Source organism: Lissotriton vulgaris, chromosome 8 (assembly GCF_964263255.1).
Source record: "Lissotriton vulgaris chromosome 8, aLisVul1.2, whole genome shotgun sequence".
Taxonomy (NCBI): domain Eukaryota; kingdom Metazoa; phylum Chordata; class Amphibia; order Caudata; family Salamandridae; genus Lissotriton; species Lissotriton vulgaris.
This window is the reverse complement of record NC_141696.1, coordinates 1,164,654,126-1,164,675,691: the sequence shown is the minus strand read 5'-3', so window position 1 is coordinate 1,164,675,691 and position 21,566 is coordinate 1,164,654,126. Positions and strand designations below refer to the sequence as shown.

Here is a 21,566-nt window from a genome sequence, read left to right as displayed (position 1 = left end):
TCGGCGTAGGAGACCATGGTTAGGCCCCATTGCCTGGCGACCTCAGCCAGCGGCTGCACGTACAGGTTAAAAAGCGTGGGACTCAGCGAGGAGCCCTGAGGCACCCCCAGGTCCAAAGGATGGTACTTGGACTGAAAAGGAGGGGTGGCAACGCAGAAGGAGCGATCACTAAGGAAGGAGCGGAACCACTGCAGAGCTGAGCCACAGATGCCAATGTCCTGCAGGCGGTGTAGAAGGATGCGATGGGAAACAGTGTCAAAGGCAGCGCTCAGGTCTAATAAAATAAGCGCTGCCGTTTGACCTGCATCGAGCACAGTCCGCAAATGCTCAACCATTGCCAGAAGGGCCGTCTCAGTGCTGTGACCAGCACGAAACCCATTCTGCGTGGGATCCAGGACATTAACTTGGGTCATATGCTCCGTGAGGGCCAGATTTACATGGGCCTCCATGACCTTGGCCGGCCAAGGGAGCAAAGATATAGGGCGGTAGTTTTCTGGTTTCAGCGGATCCAAGGATGGTTTTTTTAGGATCGGGGAAACCACCGCTTGCTTCCACTTGGCAGGGACAAGGCCGGAAGTCAGGGAGAGGTTAATCAGAGAACACACTATTGTGCGTCCCTGAAAGGCAGCATCCCTGAAAAGGGCAGATCTTACCGGGTCTGCAGGCGAGCCAGAATTGACTCGCAGGGCCCACTTAGCGAACTCCTCATTAGAAAGAGTGGGAAGGGAGTGCAGCGATGGACAGCTACTAGAGCCGCTCCAGGGAATCACTGGTGGCAATGTGCTCGGAAACGCCTGGTAGATTTTCTTAACTTTGTCCAGAAAGAAAGTGGCTAGGACTTCGCAGTGGGAGATGGAACTGTCCAACTGCGGGGGAACTCTCTTTGCCATCAGGTCTTTTATGGTTTTAAAGATGGTTTTGGTGGGATTGAGGCTATTTCGGAATTCGGCTGCGTAAAACGCCGCCCGGGCCCTGCATATAGCTCGATGGTAGAGCTTAACTGAGGCCAGGTAGGCAGATTTCCTATCGGCATCATACGTCTTACGCCACTCCCTTTCTGCCCGTCTACAAGAGGACTTCATGGCACGCAGCGCACTGTCATACCAGGGGCTAGCCTGCCGAGGACTGGACTTACTGGAGATGATAGGTATCAGGGCGTCAAGCGCCCTGGTAATCCAGTTACAGAACCGGTCATAGCCCGAGGTAGCATTCAGCAGAGGACCTAGAGGCTCAGCACCCATAATGCGGTGAAGGTCCTCTAGCCTAAGTTTGTTCCAGTGGCGCCGAGGTATCCGCAAAGGAGGTGGAATAGTGGGGTTAGCAGGGAGGGGAAGCCAAGCAGACACCAGGTAGTGGTCAGACCATATCACAGGATCAACCGCCACAATCTGGACATCCGAGAGAGTCGTAAAAAACGGATCAAGAGTGTGGCCGGCCACGTGTGTAGGCTGAGAGACAAGCTGGATCAGCTGCAGGGCCTCTAAGTCGGCCAGAAAACCACTAATGGCCAGAGACTCTAACCTATCGAAGTGGAGGTTAAGGTCGCCTAAGATCGAGAAATTAGCGCAACCACTAGCCAATAGGCTCACAGCCTCCGGAAAAGCACCTCTAAAAGCTACATCGCTGCCTGGGGGCGGTAAACAACCATCCCTGACAGCGAGAACTGGGGGCTGATGGTAACCTTAAACAGCGCACTCTCGCATCCAGCAATCTGCAAGACCGTCCAGGTACATGTGAAAGCGGATTTGATAAATAGGGCGATACCTCCACCTCTAGAATGGCGATTAGATCTAAAACATAGATAGCCCGGAGGACAGGCAAGATTGACTATGGCATCATCAGTGTCTTGCAGCCAGGTTTCAGTTAAAGCCAGCAGATCTGGTGTCTCATCCAAAATAAGATCTGCCACAGACAAGTGGTGTTTTACCAGAGATCTGGTGTTGAGATTTAAAAATCGTAGACCAGATCCCAGGGTACCAGGCACAGGAAAGACACCAGGAAGAGCTCGTAGGACGGGAGAGGTGGCGAGCTCGCGAATACCTACAGGCCGGTCCAACGACCATCTATTACAAGCACACTGACACGGGCCACACAACGGATGGTGTAATGTGGCAGAGCAGCGTGGGAGAGAATCTCTGATGGCATGAAGCGAGGCACTGGAATAAACAATCATCCTATCAAACCGACGGATGAGGGCATACAGTGATCCAAAAAGAAAAGATAAACCCCCGGCGTACCGCACGTGCTAGGCGCGGACGGGCGCAGACGGGCAGACTCTGGCTCGACTCCGGCGCGAGTCAGGCGCTACCGCTGCGCGTCACTGCTGCGCGAGCAGAGTGAGCTTTAAGTAGCAGCTCACCTGGGCTACAGGAAGCGCTAGAGCACTCAGGCAAATGGCGCAAGGAGGCAGAGACCACCCCAAGATGGCGGCCAAGCGCCACGAGGAAGCTGCAAAAAGACGGTAAACTCCGCGCTAAAACGCGGTGGGGGCACAATTTAAAATGCAAGTATGTGGGCAAGAGAATAGTACAAGTAAAACAAGGCTCACAAGAAAAAATTATACATTGGTCAAAACGAGCATTTAAAATAATGATAATAAGCTCAACACGCTTAAATGATATATATATATATATATATATATATATATATATATATATATATATATATATATATATATATATATATACACATACACACACACACACACACACACACATATATATATATATATATGGTGCCATCAGTGATGTCACTGACCAGGTCATAAGTGATTTAATATGTGAGTCATAAGCAGTGCATTGCAGGGGCGCAAGTTATAGTTAGCTCAGATAACTATAACAGCTTGCTTTGTATGAGTGAAATCTGACACTAAATATAACGTCCCTGCAACCTTTTTTTTCAGTGAGAATATATAATCAATGAACGGGTGCTCAAATATATAATCAATGAACGGGTGCTCAGCACATGAGGGTTCACTCAGGGGCCGCAATCTTCCACATGCACAGCCAGCACTTCAACCATACGAGTACGCCTGACGCGTTTCGGGAACATCCCTTAATCATAGGCTCCACTCTATTGTTTTGCGCAGCGGTTGGCACTTTATTGAAATATTCACCCTCCAATTGGCTTCTCAATAAGTTATTCAGATGCCTGCTGGGAATTGTATTGCCCAACAGCTCGCCTCCTTCCCCAATTGTAGTGTAGTTCATATTTTCTCTATAGGCCCTGCGCATTGGAATAACATAAAACAGCAGTGTAGACGTAGGACTGAGGTCTTCTAGGTCTCTACTGACTATGTTAGACTTAATTTAGGTTTGCGCCAGCTAGCTCAGAGGTCACTGGAAACTTTCTTGACTGAATAGGAAGTGATCAGCTTCCCTGGCTCAGACAAGAAGGGATTCAGCTTCCGGCAACCGCATAAACATGACAACTTTGCTCCTCAGAATAAGAGTCAATCTCTAGAGTTGTGTGAAACAATAGACAGCTATTTCACTCAGTCAGTTGTGCAGATTTTAATGTCACAAGGGTGCAGAGAATAGAGAGGCAGGCGTTTTCAATAAAATATATTATTTATTGAGCAGTCTTCCTTCTCATGCAAGAGAAATGAATTGCCACAATTGCAAGACTGGTTATAATGAAAAGTGCGTACAGTAAACGGAGTATCACGAAGTAATACTGTAAAAGCATTGATATGGTTTCTTAGCCATAAGGTTGTTTAAGATGAATAAAATATATACAATATATACATTCATATATACATTGGCTAACGAGCTCAACTGGTGCTTCTAACTATGCCTACCCCGGTGTACCTGACCTAAGCCTAATACTTGGGAGGGAGTAAGTAAGTAGCAGTTTAAGTTGGTCTTGCCAAGAGTTTGATTCAAGAATTCTCTCTAAGGGTTTAGTCAGCACCGTACCTCTGAAATAGAATGTAGGAGGTCTGGTATCTCCCTCTCAGGACCCGATATCCCAGTCACCCGCAAGGGTAGGCTGGAAACGCCGGAGCTGGATTTTCTCGGCAGGAGAAAAGACAGCGTCTTTCTCAGAGCGTCAAAGAGGAGGAGGGGCAGCGTCCGTGGGCTTCTCGCATCCGCTGGGCTCTCTGCAAGGGGACAGCTGTTCTGCTCCAGTATCCACCACCACCGTGTGTTTGCTTAAGGCAACGTTGGTATATTTATACCTGAAAGGTGCTGAGTTTGACGTAAGTTTTGGACATAAGAAGTCAATAAAGATGTCACTAAGAACTGGTCGTTCTTACAGCACTCGCAGGAGTTCTATTACTAATCAAAACAAAGCAAGCGTGGCTTTCCCAGGTTGCTGGGGGTTTGGTGTGTCGAAAGAACTCCGTGTGTTCTCTAGGAATCTAAGGAAGTGGCTTCTGCTGTGTCATGGACTGCAGAGGCGAGTTACTGAAATATGGCTCTGATTATTATGCCATTATAGGGATATTTATTGATTATAGCCGTATAGGGGCATAAGGTCACAATATTGATCGGGTTCCTAGATAAAACACATCACAATGGGATTAGGTAAGTGTTTTTCACATCAGCTTTGAATAAGCAGTCAAGCGCCAGTAGTGTCCGAAATCCATGGCTCAGCCCCCCACAATGGCGTCAACGTGATTTCACGCCCGTGGCCCTTACACAATCCTGGGGTGGTGCAACCCTCCACGCCCAGAGGCGGCGTGAACAACATCAATGAAAGGGTACTCAGCACATGAGGGTGCACTCTGGGGCCGCAATCTTCCATAGGCAGAGTTAGCACTGGAGCCAGAATATTTAAATAAAGTGTCAACAGCTGCGCAAAACAATAGAGTGGAGCCTATGATTAAGGGATGTTCCCGAAACGCGTAGTCGTATGGTTGAAGTGCTGGCTGTGCCTGTGGAAGATTGCGACCCCCAAGTGCACCCTCATGCTTTCAATAAAAACACAGTAGAATCTCAAATATGCACATTACAATTTTGGTATACATATGTAAATTCGACCAAGAAAAAGCTTCTAATTTAGTGGGATGGGTTGGGCTGGGCTGAAAAATGGAGAGCTACTTCCAAGTAGCTGGAGAGTCAACAGTAGCTCAAGAGTTACTCATTGGAAAAGCGTGGTCTAGCAATTCTCTTTCCTGATAAAAGTGGGGAATAATCAAAGTTCAGCTTGACCTCCTACCAAAGCATATGAACTGGTGCACAGTACAGTGAAGGCCATTATGAGAGACTGCTTTGATGGCAGTTATGATTCCTATTAAAAAGGGGCAAATTATAAAGTCATGCATTTAATTGGAGTAGCACCAAAATGCTAGTTGTTCTTTCTCCCTCTATCTTCTAACACTGAATCCCGTATTAGAGCACTGAAATGTTGAGCGTTCCATTGAAGACAATGGAGTGCTTTTGGCTTCTAATGGCCGGTAGAAGCCTGGAGTATCAACATTCCAATGTTTGTTCACAGCTGTTGCTGTAAACACAGACTTCACGGAGCCTGAGGGAATTTCAACCCACTCGGGCTCTGTGAGGCCTTGGCTTTACAAATTATAATGTTCTAATAGCCTTAGAGCCCTCTGTAGTGGGCTCTACTGGCCATTAAATATTAATGGCCTGTTCCCTTGTTAAAGGCTGAGCCAAAGCGGGCCTTTAATGACTGGGACAGCTCAGTACATTGGACTCTAAGGCTATATAAGACCCACCACCATTATAAGTTGCTCCAAAAATGTAGTACTATATACTGAGGTGGCCTCCATAGCCAAAATAGTTTGCAACGCAGAATTGAATGAACACACCTCTGGCCCAAGCATCGCAATAACCTTCTTGTGCATATCCTACAACTTCACACATTTTCAAACCATAAAAAGCTTTCATGTATAGCCACGTAACCATGCAGGTAGCCTGTAAACAATGAATGTGATCTTGCATAAGCATATTACTGCTGAGACAGTTGTGCTGTGGCTAGGTGAAATAAAACGTGCTACAAAACTGACTTGCAGGTAAGTAAAAATGTTTCATCAAAAATAATTTATTCACTAAACTGCATTTTTGAGAATATACTGGAAATATTTGTATGTACGGGATGCAACAATGAAGCAGCTTAACAAAACATACGTTTATATGGTCCACGATACAATTGGAAAACAGAAAGAAAGGAAGGGATTTTACACCCAAGAATTTCACATTAAAGTTAATAAGGAAGGACTGATGGTGCATGTCCAAGTTGTATGTGTTGTTGGTTTACATACTGGTGTGCCTTTAGCAATGGTTTATGTAGCAGCATTGCAAGTGCCTACCACTTGAAAGCACAATGGCATGCCATCTGTATGAATGCAAATAGCGATGGTGCTTGCATTTTATCACATTACTCAAGAAATAAAACAATAACGTCACTCACTGATATCGGTCATCTTCAAACGTTTCCCTTCTCTGTTTCTCCTGTTGCCTTCTTTTTTCCTCTAGCTGATTTGCCTGCATCATTAAAGTGACAAAATATACATTTACAAGCGATAAAATACATAGTGACTGATTTGTGAAGGTTCGTTCTAGGTAGACGTTGGACCTAGCTAAAGCGACCACTGTGCACCTAAGACATTTTGAGTCAGAATGTTTAAGACCTTAGAAGCTCTGCTTCTCTGCCATCTCCACTAGCTTTCACATGTAGTACATCCAGGACACAGAAGTAAATCTTACTTATTTTCAATCCTATTACTGCATTGTAAGTATCTTCACTGAAGTCATAGATGTTGAACATTCCTGCCTGTTTGTAAGGATCCGGGAATACTTAATTGCCAAACTGAGTGCACACATTTATTAGAGGTGAAAACCTGTATTGCCCAAATGCAGGAAAACCCTTTATGGCTTTTATTGGCAAAAATAAATATCAGAATCCTTTACTTACTTTCAACACTACACAAGGCAACATTGCAGCGAGCTCCCTCAAATGTGCTGCAACGATGGAAAAACTCTAAACTCAAGTGAAAGAAAGCAAACTAAGAAATAAACTACCACATAGATTCAATTTACAGCAAAGTGAAAATATGCACTGTCCCTTCAAGGAACAATGGGCCTCCATATCACAGTATGCCTTGTACAGGCAGTTAAGTTAAAGGCATAGTTCTGAGGAAGCCATGCACAGTTTAGATTAAACTGTGTATGTAGCTGTTCAGAAATGGAAATACCAGAGGCAGTAGGGCTGTTTACGACATCTTCAGGGAAAATAGCCACAATGCAAAACTAGGATTGCATGTAACATCTCCTTCTGCATCGTTAGATCGTCACTGATACGTCATAAATGTAGAATAGATTAGGAAGCTCATGCCGAAACATCACCTGCCTCCAGGTTCTGAATGGCAAGACAATCAAGGAAAGATTCAACAACCTCATCCAAAAAGATTGGTTAGAGAAGCCTGACCATCTACTGCATCTACACTAGAAACAGCATGGAAGTTTGAACAGACTTCGAAGTAAGTGTAATATAAATATAAAAAGCTGGGACATTTCTTAGCCATGTTTGTAACAACGGGAGAGGGAGGGAAATTTACATATGACTATGTGTGGTAGGAACTCCTGGTCCCCGTGCTTAAATTATATCAACAAAGAAGGAGTGCCTCCTTGACATTGAGGAAAGAAGAGATTCGCTTTTCCCAAGGATATGTGTTAACAGAAGCACAATAGTGCTCCAACTCCGTTCGCAGGACAGTAATAGTCCTTTAAAAAGACCCCTCACTCACCAACCTAGTTGGTGACATGCTTCATCATCGGGGTCCCACCCCATAGGCCGAATGCCTACAGGGTGTGCTACGACACCTGATTACAGTGGAGCGGGATATTGTTTTTTTTATATGTGCTAACTATGCATGTGTGAGGGTATATTAAAAAGGGCCAGTACTACTCCGTTCAAGACTTTATTCTCGAGCGTCTGAACCCTACTAAAAACAAGTGTGGCACCTTTGCCCAACTAGGAGGGCTTTGGTGTCTAAAGAAGTGTTATGTTTAAAACCCGTTATAAAAATAGCCAAGTGTGCTATGTGACATGAAATAATAAAGTAAACTAGGTCTACATGTTTCAACCAATAAAAAAAAATTCTATGGTTTTCGTCAGGACCGTGTGTATTACAAGGGGCGGTACGCACACGCTAAGGTGCGGCCAACTCTCAAGTAATTTACAGACCGTAAATAATGGTCTGACTGTAAAAAGGTGTATTTAATCCTGAATTCAGGAAAAAACACTCAAAGCGGTATATCTCGCTTCATTGCTTCGGTTGAACCAAGACGGCGATTCTCCGTCGTTTCAGTGGAGCTTGTTCCAAGGCTGAAAACCTACTTGGTTCATGTACGCGAAGCCTCCGTGACATTTCTTAGCCAAGCAGCAGTAGCTACCCTTGCTCATGTGGAATGGTCTACCAAGAGGACAGATGATAGCATAAGAAAATGCAAGAGACTAGCCATCTGGCAATCGACTGCTTGGAAGTGGCAAACCCAGTTCGAAGTGTCTCATAGTTGGATAAAGAGCTGGTTCGATTTCCTTAGCTTTTTTATTCTGTCTAAATAAAAAATAAGGAGCCTTCTTCCATTAAAGGAACGAAGGGACCCTTCTGCCAGAGAGATAGCTTTACTAAAGTAAACTGAGGTATTGTTTGATTGTCATGGAAACTGGATTCTACGTTGGGTAAGAAAGTGGGTTGTGTTCGCGTAACAAACCTGTTTTTATGAAAGACAGTGTAAAGTTCCACTGTACACACAGCTTGTGTAACTGACCCTAGCAAAGCAACCTTTAAAGTGAATTGATACAAAAACATTGTATGTTTAGGCTAAGAAGAAGCTGTCAATTTAGACTGAGCTCCAAATGAAGGAAAAAGCTGGTGTATGGGAGGAAAAGTTCTCTTTAACTCTTTTAAAATTTGTTTGACATGTTTTGGGGAAAAAATTACTTTAGGCAGAACTGTTCCAGTAATCAGCAATAGCCAGCAAACGCACTTTTATTGAGAGAAATTGTAGATGAGACTGCACAGATGACGAAGATATGGAATGATCACTTCCTCTTAGCACGGACAACAAAGAAGGAACTTTTTCCACGTAAAGGAAGCACCCATGCATGGTATAATCACACCTTTTAGGATTTGCATACATTTTTTAGGTAGATTTAGGTGTCCATGCTGCAGAATTTCAGGAGCTATGCTGCCAAATTTAAGGAACTCAGATTGGGATGTTATAACCGCGCTTGTATCCTCATCAGAAATTTGGTTTTCAAGGAAGCCTCTCGTTTACACTTAAAGGCAGGTCAAGAAGATCTGGAAAATAATGTTGTCTTTGCTATTCTGGGGCAATGAAAATCATTTTAGTGTTGCATCCCTCAATTTTACTAGGACTGATGGATTCAGTGAGGTTGGCGGAAAACAGTTTGGAAATTTCTTTGATTTGTGTATCTAAAGGGCAATGTCTAGTGTTCCCAGTTCCCACACTTTAGAAGCAAAACTTGGATATTTTGAGCTAATGCAAACAGACCAATTTGAGGATTACCCCAATCTGAGAATATGCCTTCTACTTCATCATTGTCATTATCCCACTTGTGGTTTTAATATGCAGAGTCTACAGAATAAGTCTGTGTGGGTGTTCTGGGGACCTAGAAGGTGAACAGTTTTTATGGTCGGGTTTCTTGCCAAGTCCCAAATCCAGATTGTTTGGGCCATAAGAAGAAGAGTCTTTGATCTGGTACAGTCCAGTTTGTTGAGACAGTGCATTGTGAAATTGTTGCCGATCTGGATTATAATATTATGGCATGTCCAGAAGATCGGCTTATGTGCAAGTCACCTTTGATGAGTTTCCAACAAGCAGCCAAAATACCAGAGCAACAGAATTAACTTTTCGTTTAACATTCTGAACATCCTGAAAAACAGCATCATCTACTGCTGCCACCAAAAAGCCAAGTTGCGTTTTTAACTCTCTTGTTTCTATGGGGACATAGGTTTTTCTGTTTTGCCTGCAATATGAATTAATGATTGCACTGGTTCAGCATGCAGAGGAAGAGTCCTGGATCTGGTTTGTTAAAACAGTGAATCGTTGTTGAGTGGCCTGTGTGGATTACAATTCTATTTGATGTGAGAGAAAGTAAGAAGGTCTTGAGAGCCAGATGAAAAGCTCTCAGTTCCAGAACATTTATAAGATATAGGTGTTACTTATCAGACAGCAGTCTATGCACTAGCTTCTGAAAATAGGTTCAGTAGCTTATCAAGAAGTCATTTGTTACAATGGTGTGAGTTGAAAGACCTTGACAAAAAAAAGAAAATAATTCTGTAAAGAAGATTCGATTTCCTACACCACCATAGCAACAACTGTTTAGTGGAATCATTCATTTTGAAAGCCATCTTTCCATAGACACCATTGATCCCGCATTGCGGGAGAGGTCTCATATGGAACCGGACATTTGTGACAATGTAAGTGCAGGAGGCCACTGTCCCCAGAACCGAAGTCATGCAGCAAGCGGCTAATTAAGGAGCCTTGTGAATTTGGAGAGATGTTTGAAAAAAGTTAGATGCTCTCGCCTCCAAAGAATATACTCCTAGTTTTGTGTTCAAAGTTTCCCCTATGTAAGCTACATTGATGTGTGTAGTGTGTTCACATCTCCTTGTCCCAATAAAGTTATGCCCTTCTTTACTGGTTAGAATGGTTTCCTATTGTTATGTGGAATGTATTTACATCACTTGGAATGTACATAAGTAATGGATTTGAACTGGAGGGTGGAGATGCGGTTGGAGCAGGACATCGCTCTATGTGCCTCAGTGGGTCATTGTATGGATTTAGAATCATCCTTTTTATTCCCTGTTTTCCGACTCAATAGCCTCTTTACAATGTGGATTTTTGGAAGAGCTTGAAGCTGAGCAATAGTTGCAATGAAGCCTTGGAGAGTTTCTTTGATGTGAGAGATTATATCAGCCAATCGTCGAGATATGAATGAACAAACATTCCCTGCCAACTAAGAAATGCAGACACCACTATCAAGCACTTGGAGAAAGATCAGCAAAACGAATTTTAGGTGGAATGATGTCACTTTGTACTGACATGCAAATTACCTAGTATGAACTTCTAAATGTTCTGCGTTTTTTAGTTACTTGAAAGTGGATATAAGCATCTTGCTACTCTAATGTTCACATCCGGTCCCCTGTCCGGAGAAGGGGAAATATTTAATGGAGAACCACCATACAAAATTGTTGCTTTTTAATCCATTTGTTGTTGCTTTTTAATCCATTTGTTAGTGTGTCGGGGTCCAAAGTCGGTTTGACTTCTTGCAGTTTTCTCTGCAAAACCAAAAAAACATATTTTGCCTTTTCCTCCCTGGGAGGAAGGAAGCAGCTCTGCGGCTTGTTTTTGCTGTAGTTCTGCAGCTTGTTTCAGTTCCAAGTGTAGCTTATGTTTTAGCCTATTCTTCAGGGGAACCAGTTGTGGAGGGGATCAGAGGGCAGAAAAATGGACCACCGGAAGGGGCATCGTCGGCACTCCCCAACCAATCCGAAGGTGCATAGTCGGCACCCCCCAACCAATCAGCAGGGTCTCCACTAACCACCCCAGGAAGCAAGGACCCGACTTTGAAGGCCCCAACACAATCAAAAAGCAGCAGTAGAAGAGCCGCCACCAAAACATAACAGTCCTCAGAACAGGATCAAGTAAGAAACCACATCTCACCCCCACAGACCTAGAAAGAGTGACACAGGGAACCAAACAGCCACACCTCAGAACCACTCCACCTCCGAGGGCAGAGAGAACACCCATCAGAACCAGCCAACCCCAAGGCCACAGCGGCAACACACCACAAAGAGGCCAGGAAGCCAGGGCAGAAGCGAAGAATTATACAAGAGGATGCTGCTCCAATGATCTTGCCCACCCCAGGAAAGGCAGACACGGACAGGCCCATTGGGAAGGACTGGGAGGTTGGCCTGGACCCCAGCAACGCCTGGCACAGAACGCCGGACCCAAAGGGGCCCCAATCACCCACTCCCTTGCAAGATGCCAAGAAGAGGAATGCAAACCAGAACAGTCATGGGCAGCCTCCAAAAGGCGACCCCCGCCCCCCCAAGGGCCAAGCCCCCTGAAACCAGGAAGTACCCAAACCAGGAGACACGCGCAGCCATAGCAAGACAGCGAGGCCACAGAAAACAAAGGCCATAGCCACACAAATCAGACCGGAAGGGCTGCTCAAGGAAGACCAAGGCCACGTGACCCACCGAGCGAACACAGGCTGGAAGAGGCACAGCTCACAAACCGTGCCCATAATGGCAAAACCAAAGGTGGGCAACTAAACACCAGGGAAGAGTACCATGCCACCAACCCCACCAGTGCCATCAAACAGATGACACCAACCAAGCCCCGACTCCAACAAGAGACAGGATAATCAGTATCCAATGGCAGACACCCCTGCCTTGCCGACCAGGGCAGGAAAACTTGCCCCTAGACACAAGAAGCGAGGCAAAAGAGCGAGAAAATATGGTGCAGGCGTAATTTGTACTTGAGACTGCAATGGAATCTTAATCTGCGTATTGCACATGCAGCGGTCAGATGTCCGATTTCAGTGTAGCATCAAACGGGCAGTTTCAATGCAAGCCTAGAGAGGAGGCTCTGCACACATTATGTCAAGATCTAGGGCACATCTTTGAAATCACGGATTAAAAGGCAGGGAGAAGGAAAACTGCTACAGGGTACTCACCCCATGGGCCGGCAGACTCCGGACTGCACCTTCTGCCACAACAACGCGCCCACCAGCCAGCCCAGGCATGCACCACAGCCACAGCACCTGAGTAGCAGCCAATCGACCACAACGACAGCCAGGCACTCCAGGGGCAATGCCAGCATAGCCCCGTGCCAACAACCAGCCGCTGCAGCGTGTGCTCTACCAGGCCCAGCCGCCAGAAAGATGTGCCCCCGCAACCTAGAACCACCCAGGAGGGACAGCGCACCAGCCGCAATGGGCTGGCCAGGAACATCCTCTCCTTCCACCATGCCAGGAGGTACACGAAAAAAAAACCTTCCAGAACAGCCCAGGAACCCCACCGAAGTACGCCACCACCGTCCAGCAGGAGCAGCACTCAGCACCTCGTCCCGTCGGCAGACAGAAAAAAATGCCCCCAGTGGAAGGGCGTGAGGTAGAGGTCACAGCATTCCTCTGTTCTTTTTTTCGGTCTGGGAGATGGTCATCTCCATATGTCATGAATGTGAGGAGGACTGGAGGGACTAGGGGTTAAGAACTCTTTCTATTATCTCTCTGAGGGTGCTCCGTGGGTGGAGACTGAACATTTGATATGTTTGTAGAGGAAAAATCTGGATCAGCCAGTGGTGGAGGCATCTTCCTTATGCGCGATACAGATGGGTCTTAGAAACATGCACGGGTTTGGAGGAAGGTGCACTGCTTGTAAAGGAACCAGCAGTGGCTCTTCAGTGGGTATTTTCATTTTCAGAGGCACTGATGACAATGGAGATTTGGTTCAAGTATAATGACTTGTTCTTGTAATCAAATGACTTCCTTGACCACAAGATAACTTTATAACCCACCATCTTTAAGTCAGGACAGTTGCGTCTTTTTCCACACAGTCCGGCAAAAACTAATTCTGTGATCCTTCACAACTACTGTATGTCAGAGATTTATGACAGAACATCAACTTTGGGGCGGATTCATGAAGACATGAACATAAGTATGTAAATGAGCAACTTGTAGCGGGAAACATCCTTTACGACGCAACTTTTACAACGCAGTGCCTTTACAATGCGGTATTTACAACGAAAACCATTACAATGCATTGCGCTGGGGGGGGCGCTCTAGGATAGGGAATAAGTTTAATTTACTATCCAACACCTTCCCTAGTGTCCACGGGGACTGGAGTTGGAATAGTAAATTAAACTATTCACTATCCAGCACCCCAAAGCACTATGCGTTGTAAAGGTTTTGGTTGCAAATACCGTGTTGCAAAGGCATGCGTGGTAAAAGTATGCGTTGTTACGTCATACATCCACTTGTAGCACTACTTACTGAACTCATCTTTTTGTGGCTAGGCCCCCTAAAATGGAAACACAATAGGAATATACAGAGAATATTCAGACGCAATCAGTACAAACAGGAAGGACTTTGCTATTAGTGAAGGTCAAAGAAGGCAAAGGATTGGGACATTAAGAGCAAATTCACAATGGCACATGAGTGAGCAAAAGATTACCCCAGAAGTATTACTTCCTGTACTCATAAATCCTTTTTTGAATCACCCCCTGTACGATTTCCTTTTAGTTGGTACATAAAATGGACAATATGGCACCTTTCCTGCGAACATCTACCCACTTCCGTCAGTCTACTGATCTCCCATTCAGTTCCCTCTAAGACTCATGTGAGTAATGACTAGTTTCATCACGGACCGCCATGCACTTTCCTTTATTCAGCCCCTTGGCCATCATTCTCAGAAACCAGCCGTCAAAGAAAATCTAATTCTTTTCATTAAAGCCTTACTGAAATATAATAAAAGGCTCTTCTCTTCTTATTCTGGGATATTAAAAAGCAATAAAGTGTGGGTTCTGTTCAATAATAGATAATCTCCAGATTTGGTGGCACAGCTTTTGCATAAAAAGACAACTTTTGAACAATTATCTTTCTATTTTCTGAATTTAAATTTCCATTTCACTTTAGAGCATACAGCTTTAGAGCGTAAGGAAAATCTTTACAATGAGTTGCACAGGCTACAATTGAGGGTAAATGCCTTCACCTTGTGTACAGCCCTGCAAAGGCCAACTGCAATCACAGGCTGAAAATAACCGTTACAGACGCACTTAAATAAGCCCAGTTTGAATTAAAAAGAACAGTTACGACGTTGTGTCATGAAGGGGTACATGTTTAACATATGAAATGTAGAACTCATTGCTGAACAAAATGACACTAGTCGGTTTAGTTAAACAGTGATCACACAGATGGTTAGAAGGAAGTAGTTTGCCGTTTCTATAAAAATTAATTTATCAATCTTAAAGCATCGTTGGATAACTGTGTCTAACGCACTTTATACACACCTAAGTTTCATATTAATGTGGTTTATTTTATATAATAATTAACATAGCCCACTTCTACGACACTCACAGTTGCATCTAAATATAGAAGCAATGCTTTTGAAACGCCAGAAATATTAAACAAGACACCCTGTCACCACCTTCAGCCAAAATGAAAGGCTGATATTTGAAAGTACTAAGGCACCCCACGAATCCCCCAGCCCAGACATACACATTATTCTACAATGGAAGTAAATCAAGGTACCACTTTAAGTACATGGAGTGTTGTTGGTCTGAATTACATTGTTTTTACAGAATGTTTCACAACGTCCGTGTGGACCTTTGAAGCCTTCAGAAAGGAATGTGGGACGATTGCTGCTTCCATCAATAATTGATGATTTGATACTCGGCCTGCACGAGACCAGGTGTTTTTCAAAACGAGGCTAGCAGGCTACAGATCAGCTAATGCTACTGGAAAGGATTGCCACTCCAGCGGGCACATTAATAGTTTGCCGCACACTCTTCAGTTGCACCCGTTATCAGCCTCTCGTGTTTTTTTTTGGGTGATGATCAAGAAAAGACGCTGTGGCATTCCTAGGTTATACTTTTGTTTTTGACAATTCTGTTGAAAAGAATTTGGAGCTGAATAACTGTGTTTCGGTGACAGAACAGTAATATTTTAAAAAGATAAAATATGTTTTTTGTTAAGGACGAGAGATGGAGAACGTAAAACATGTGGTTACCTATAAGAGGCTTAAAATTAATCCAATTCAGTGGAAATCATTGTTACAGCACATTTACCACTCGAGAGATGTATTCGCATCCTTTTGATTCTTACACATTTCGAATTAATTGAGTGTTTTAAACCTTTTCTCAAGAGGATGTAGCAAAGGGATGGACGCAAGAGAAAAAAAGATGTACTTTTAATACATTAAGGGCCAGATGTAGGTCACCAAATACCGGTCAGTAACGGCCGATTTCGGCTGTTACCGACCGGTAATTGGTGATTGAGATGTAGGGGGCCACAATTTTACAGAATCGGTAAAATACCAATTCGGTAAATTTACCGAATCGGTAAATCAATATGTAGGTGGCACTGCAAGCAGTGCCACAGGCCCCTAAGAATTCGTTATTTACCATGTAATACTATTGCATGGAAAATAACGAATTCCTGTGTACATGCACATCTATGTACACCTGTGGCACACAAGCCAGAAACAGGGGTGCAACAGGGTGTCAAAGTGACACCCTGTCCCCTTTGGCAATTCGGTATTTTTACCGATTCGGTGAGAATCGGTATTTGCCATTGATTCCTATGGGCTTCAAGGCCCATAGGAATCAATGGCAAATACCGATTCGGTAATAATTGAATCGGTAAATACCGATCCTACTGATTCGGTATTTGTTACCGAATAATTACCTACATTAGATTTACCGATTTATGAATACCGAATCGGTAAAATTCGGTATTTATGAATCGGTAAATCTAATTTACCTACATGTGCCTTTAAGTCCACGAGAGAGTGCGATACTTCACGCCAGCCGGTCTCAATTTAATGAAAAAGAGCAGACACAGAGTACGGAGTCGTGCACTTACTGGACAACTCTTACATTACTTATTGCGGTTATGGTTAATTAGCACATACCAATGAAAAAGTACTATTTGTATGCATTGCTACAGCAGCAAGTAACAATCTACAGAAACAAATCCACACCTTTTCTCTCTGGGCTGCCTTCATTTTCTGGATTTCAGCGTCTTCGGCCTCCTTCTGCTTCCTTTTGTATTCTTCTCTCTTCATCTAGAAGAGAAAAACAGCAATGCAGTTAAAAAGAGCCACATCACACTTAACAGCACAGTAGTATTGTTCTTGTGAAACGTCTACATCGATCTAAAACGGGTTACCTGCTGGAGCGAAGGTCAGTATAAAGGACACGGACACACCAAGTTTCATTATTTTTTTATTTTTTTACAAAGCCGAAAAACATATCAAATCAACCGTAAAGGAAAGCCGGCCGTGCACTGAAAGGTATCCAGCCAAAAGGGTTTATAAAAGAAAGTAGACAAGCGGACATCAGAACTCCACAAACAAGGTACAGTTGTCCAATTGCTATCACCCGACACCCAACTTACCCAAGACATGATTTTGTGAGTCAATGACAAGAGGTCATATTCATATTGTAAACTGGACAAGTAGAACCAACTCTGTGATTCGCAAACCTTTTGGCTGATCGTTTACAGTACTGATAGGAGGAAAGAGGAACGTCTGCTCCTAAGGAAAGATTTGTTTTCATATGTATAATGTTTGTAAAATTGCATGTGTGATTTATTAATTCAAAACCTTTACTATTAGGACTAGCGTTAGCAGGATATGGGAGGGAGCTTACATTACTGTAAGCAATTTCAATGTAAAAAAAAGTGTACGTTTGCAAAATTGAACAATTTGAGGCCATTTACAAGGAGCCCAGAATGATCCCAGGTAATATGCAAATACATATAGGAGTTTCTCCACGCTTTCATGCTACTTTACCCTCCTTACACACACACACACCCTTTTTCTCATCCTAGAAAACGTTTCACTCCGGCCTTGACAGGAGAACATTTCGAATCCTTTTCATTGTCAGAAGAGTTCGAAGTGTTGTTGTTTACCCTGAAGCACATGGGAGTGTGCACACAATCAGGCATTCCAGCCCTGGAACTACCTCACCTTTCCTACTTCCAGCCCCACCCAAACCCCCATAGAATATGACCTTTGGGTAAATCAGAGAGGCTTCTGTCAGAGCTCTGTCATAACGAGAATGCTGCCGTAATCTGTCACTTAACCGAAAGGCACCAAAAGGGACAAGTAGATTTTTTTTATAGAGCTCGTAGATTTCGGAAGCACACAGTTCTTTCTACAAATAGATATTTTGGAAAAATTAAACACCCCTGAACATGAGATTGGCACAGCACTAAACAATAGGGCCAACAGCTTCCAGGATGGCCGTCTCTGCAAAGTCCAAACACATACTACAGAAACCTACCAGCGGATTCACAATAACGATGATGTGGGCCCTGGCATCACTTGTCGAAGAAAAACAAATGATTTTCTTGCAGACAAAGCAGCAATCGAGAGCCATGCCCATAAAACTCAGAAAATCCAGCAGACATGACATAAACCATGTCGAGGCAATGACTAAATACCTTCTTTAACACGGTGATCTTCTATGAAGAAAACAAACTAAGGAGTGATGTTCACCGGCCTATCCCTTTAGGGGCGGCGTGAGACAGAAGAGAAAATACAGAAAGAAACTTGGGATAATCAATTAAAGCCAGTAGTTAAGGCTTATGATGGTGTGGAGACTTAGTTAAGCGAGTAAAATCCAATCAGCAGCCACCAAAATCAGTACGGTTTAAAGACTGGACGAGGTGTAATTTTATAAAGTACTCCCGTAGGTCATTGAGCTGACGAGCTCGTGGATGAAGCACCTGCGCGTCAGTGAGAGGTACCGGACCTGATATAATGTTTGGCAGCCTACACAGCAAACCCCAAAATACAAGACTGTATTCTCTACTGATGACTGTTAATAAACTAGAAACACATGTCTAGAGATCAGCACTATCTGCGCCGACCTTGGCGAAATACTCAAAAATATCGGAGCGAGCTATAAGAGAGACCTCATTTCCCAGAATGCCAGGGGCGAACCTTGCCTGAGAGTTCAGCGGTGTGCTCCCACATCCTGTTGTCTGTAATTTAAAATATGTAGGATGCTCAGCTGTAGCTTTGCTACAAAGTAGCAACACCAAACACGAGCCCCAGTTGATCCCTACTGCTTCCAAAGACAAACCCTATAAAGTGTGATGCACATGGTTCCTCCCCAGGGCACAGAGACGTGACCCCACACTACAAAATCTCTCTTGGAACAAGATGAAAAAAAATGCACATTTCTTGAAGTGTGGCAAGTGGATTCCTGGAGTATAAGATGAACAGAAGCATTGCAAGAAGGCATGCCTGTCCATCTTACATTTCCTAGTTTTTTGTCCATCTTTGCACTGAGGAATTGCTGTATATGAGGTGGTTGTGATAAGTGTACAGCAAAAATATAGTGTGTTTGTTTCGGGGGGCCCATTCCATTTCCCTCCAATGCCCTGTACCATTTTCCTGAAGAATGGGCAGTAGCACAGTTATGAGGATGAAGAGATATGTATTAGCATAGTTTAACTCTCAACTCATCTAAAACGATGATGATGCGTGGAACTCTGTATATGGAGGCAACCAAGTAGGTTAATATATAAACAGTTATTGGAGTCTGAAATGTAAATTAAACAGACATTAAACAAGCATTTGCAATGCAATAGGTCTCGCATTAGGAAAGTTTGAGCTATTAGTATTGTAAATGACAAATTTTTTATTTATGTGTTGGTTTTTGGAAAATAGCGAAATGAATAGCTTTGTCATTTATAATGCCAATAGTTTTAACTTTTGTAAATGTGACATCTTTAGCATTTGTAATGCAATATGGGTTGTATTTACATGACTTCGATGTATTGATATTACAAAGAACAATGGCTTTAATTTTTAACAATAATTAATAGTAAAATAAAAGTTAGCATTAACATTCCCGCCGGTGGCGCGGTAGTACAGTGAGTCACTGCCTCTTGACTGCCTAATTACGGAGACCCGGGCGGGGCCTTACCTTAGCAGTCTTTGCATTACAGGCTGTGGCCCCGCGTGGGGGGCAGGTGATCGGATGTGACCTCACGAGACCTGGAAAAGGCAAGGTCGGTCAGAAGCTGAGCAGGGCCGGGGCCTCGACTGGAGTCACGGGTCAAATTTAAAATTAATCAACATCATGATACCACGAGGACTGGACTGAGGGCCTGAAGAATCATGCTCGGGGAGGACTCCGGCGTTGGAGCCGAAGCAGGGGAAGCCGCAGCACCCTAGGGCGCAGGGGGGAGGCACTGCGTCCCCTCCGCCGTGTGCTTTTTTATGGTATTTGTTTTTAGTTTTAGTTTTCTTCCTGCAGGACTTTGTGCATGTTTTCTCTGGACCGTGCTCCTGGTTTCAGCCGCCCTGCGGTAGGGCTGGTGTGTTTGTTTTTTTGATTTTTTTTCTCTCCCCCTGGATGGTTTTTCAATGAAAAGGCTGATCATGAACAAGCTGTACATCGGGAACCTGAGCCCCTCGGTGACAGCCGAAGATATCCGGCAGCTCTTCGGGGACAGGAAGCTGCCTCTGGTCCGACAGGTCTTGCTCAAGTCCGGCTACGCGTTTGTGGATTACCCGGACCAGAACTGGGCCATCCGGGCCATCAAGACCCTCTACGGTGAGTGCGGCGCGGGGGACCCTCTCCCCTCGGGCAGGGTCCAGGGCAGGCGGGGGTAATGTGCGCAGGGACAGGGGGTTAGCAAGCCACACCAGCCCCACGCCTCGTCCCAGAGACAGCCCGTGACCGTCCCTCTCTGCTGCTGTCCCTGTCCCGAGAGCCATGTCTGCCCCTCTCTCCCCACTCGGGCCAGGGAGGCGGGTGCGCTGCCCGCGCTGGGCGCCCCCGGGGGCTTGGGGAGGGAAGGTGCTTGGACCCTGGAGCAAGGGTGCTGCCACCTCAGGGTGGCAGTCTGAGGGGGACACGGGCACCCTGGCAGCCCCGATCCCCCACCTGTCTCCTGTGTCCTCCGTTCCCTTCCTTCGCACTTCTGATTTTTCTCTGATTTTTTTATCCGATTTTATTGGGAGGCCCCGGGGCCCATAGGGGCCCGGCTTCCCGCTCAGCTGAGCTCTGCTGCTCTTCGGCTACCTTTTTACGAGGTGCCCTGCCCCAACTCACCGGGGGGCCCGAGCTAGGGGTTTACTCCATTAAAGCGTCATTTTTTTTGTATTAATTGTACGTAGATGTACGCCTGTCGTTGTGTTGTATGCCACATGTCTGTGTATGCCTTTTGTGAGGTAAATAAAGCAAAGCGCATGCGCGCTCGCCCTATACATGCACAATCGAGTAAACACACGCGCTTCCTTCTTCCCACCCACCTGTCCTTTCCAGTCGTGCAGTACACACATTCCAGGTCTCCGCGTCCTTTGTTGCACGCCTGAGGGTAACCCGCCGGGTTCAATAAGTGCCACAGGCTCCTCGGGTGGCGGGAATGCACCGGGTCTGCCGGGCAGCATTCCTCACACCCACCTGAAGTTTACGGAAAGTGTCATTTAAGGGATGCGCCTCTCACGCCAGACTGTGGGCAGTGTCTCCAGGACCCCTTGTGCTCAGCGGCTACACACCTAGGAGCTAAGAGATGCTCTTCACACGGGACAGCAGAATTGTTTATTTGGAGGGAGAGTGACGCTGGTTGCAATAAACTACTCGCCCCTCAGCTGAAACGTCGGCGGATGCTATTACACACACACCTATGCTTTGTGCTGAGACACAACGTGTTCTCAAACCACCACAATGTTTTCCTTAAGGAACGTCAGTACCAAAGTACCTGGACATTGGGTGCAGCGGCGGTAATTCAGCTCTGAGCGCATTTCCGAGGTGATGCCGCCTCAGATGCGGTTTCCTTATGCTCACAGCGAGCAGCTTTCAAAATAATGATTCAGTGAAAGCATG

At 44.9% G+C, this 21,566-nt stretch overlaps 1 protein-coding gene across 1 annotated transcript in view; it reads right to left on the bottom strand.

Annotated features, from left to right (window-relative positions):
- The window catches only part of EPSTI1 (epithelial stromal interaction 1), a 187,905-nt gene that overhangs the window by 64,815 nt on the left and 101,524 nt on the right, over nucleotides 1-21,566 (bottom strand). Inside the window, exons 5-6 of the mRNA XM_086935022.1 lie at nucleotides 16,700-16,783; nucleotides 6,373-6,446 (exon numbers count right to left, since the gene is read on the bottom strand). Coding sequence (XP_086791148.1) covers nucleotides 6,373-6,446; nucleotides 16,700-16,783 — 158 coding nt within the window. The remainder of the gene's footprint in view (nucleotides 1-6,372; nucleotides 6,447-16,699; nucleotides 16,784-21,566) is intronic.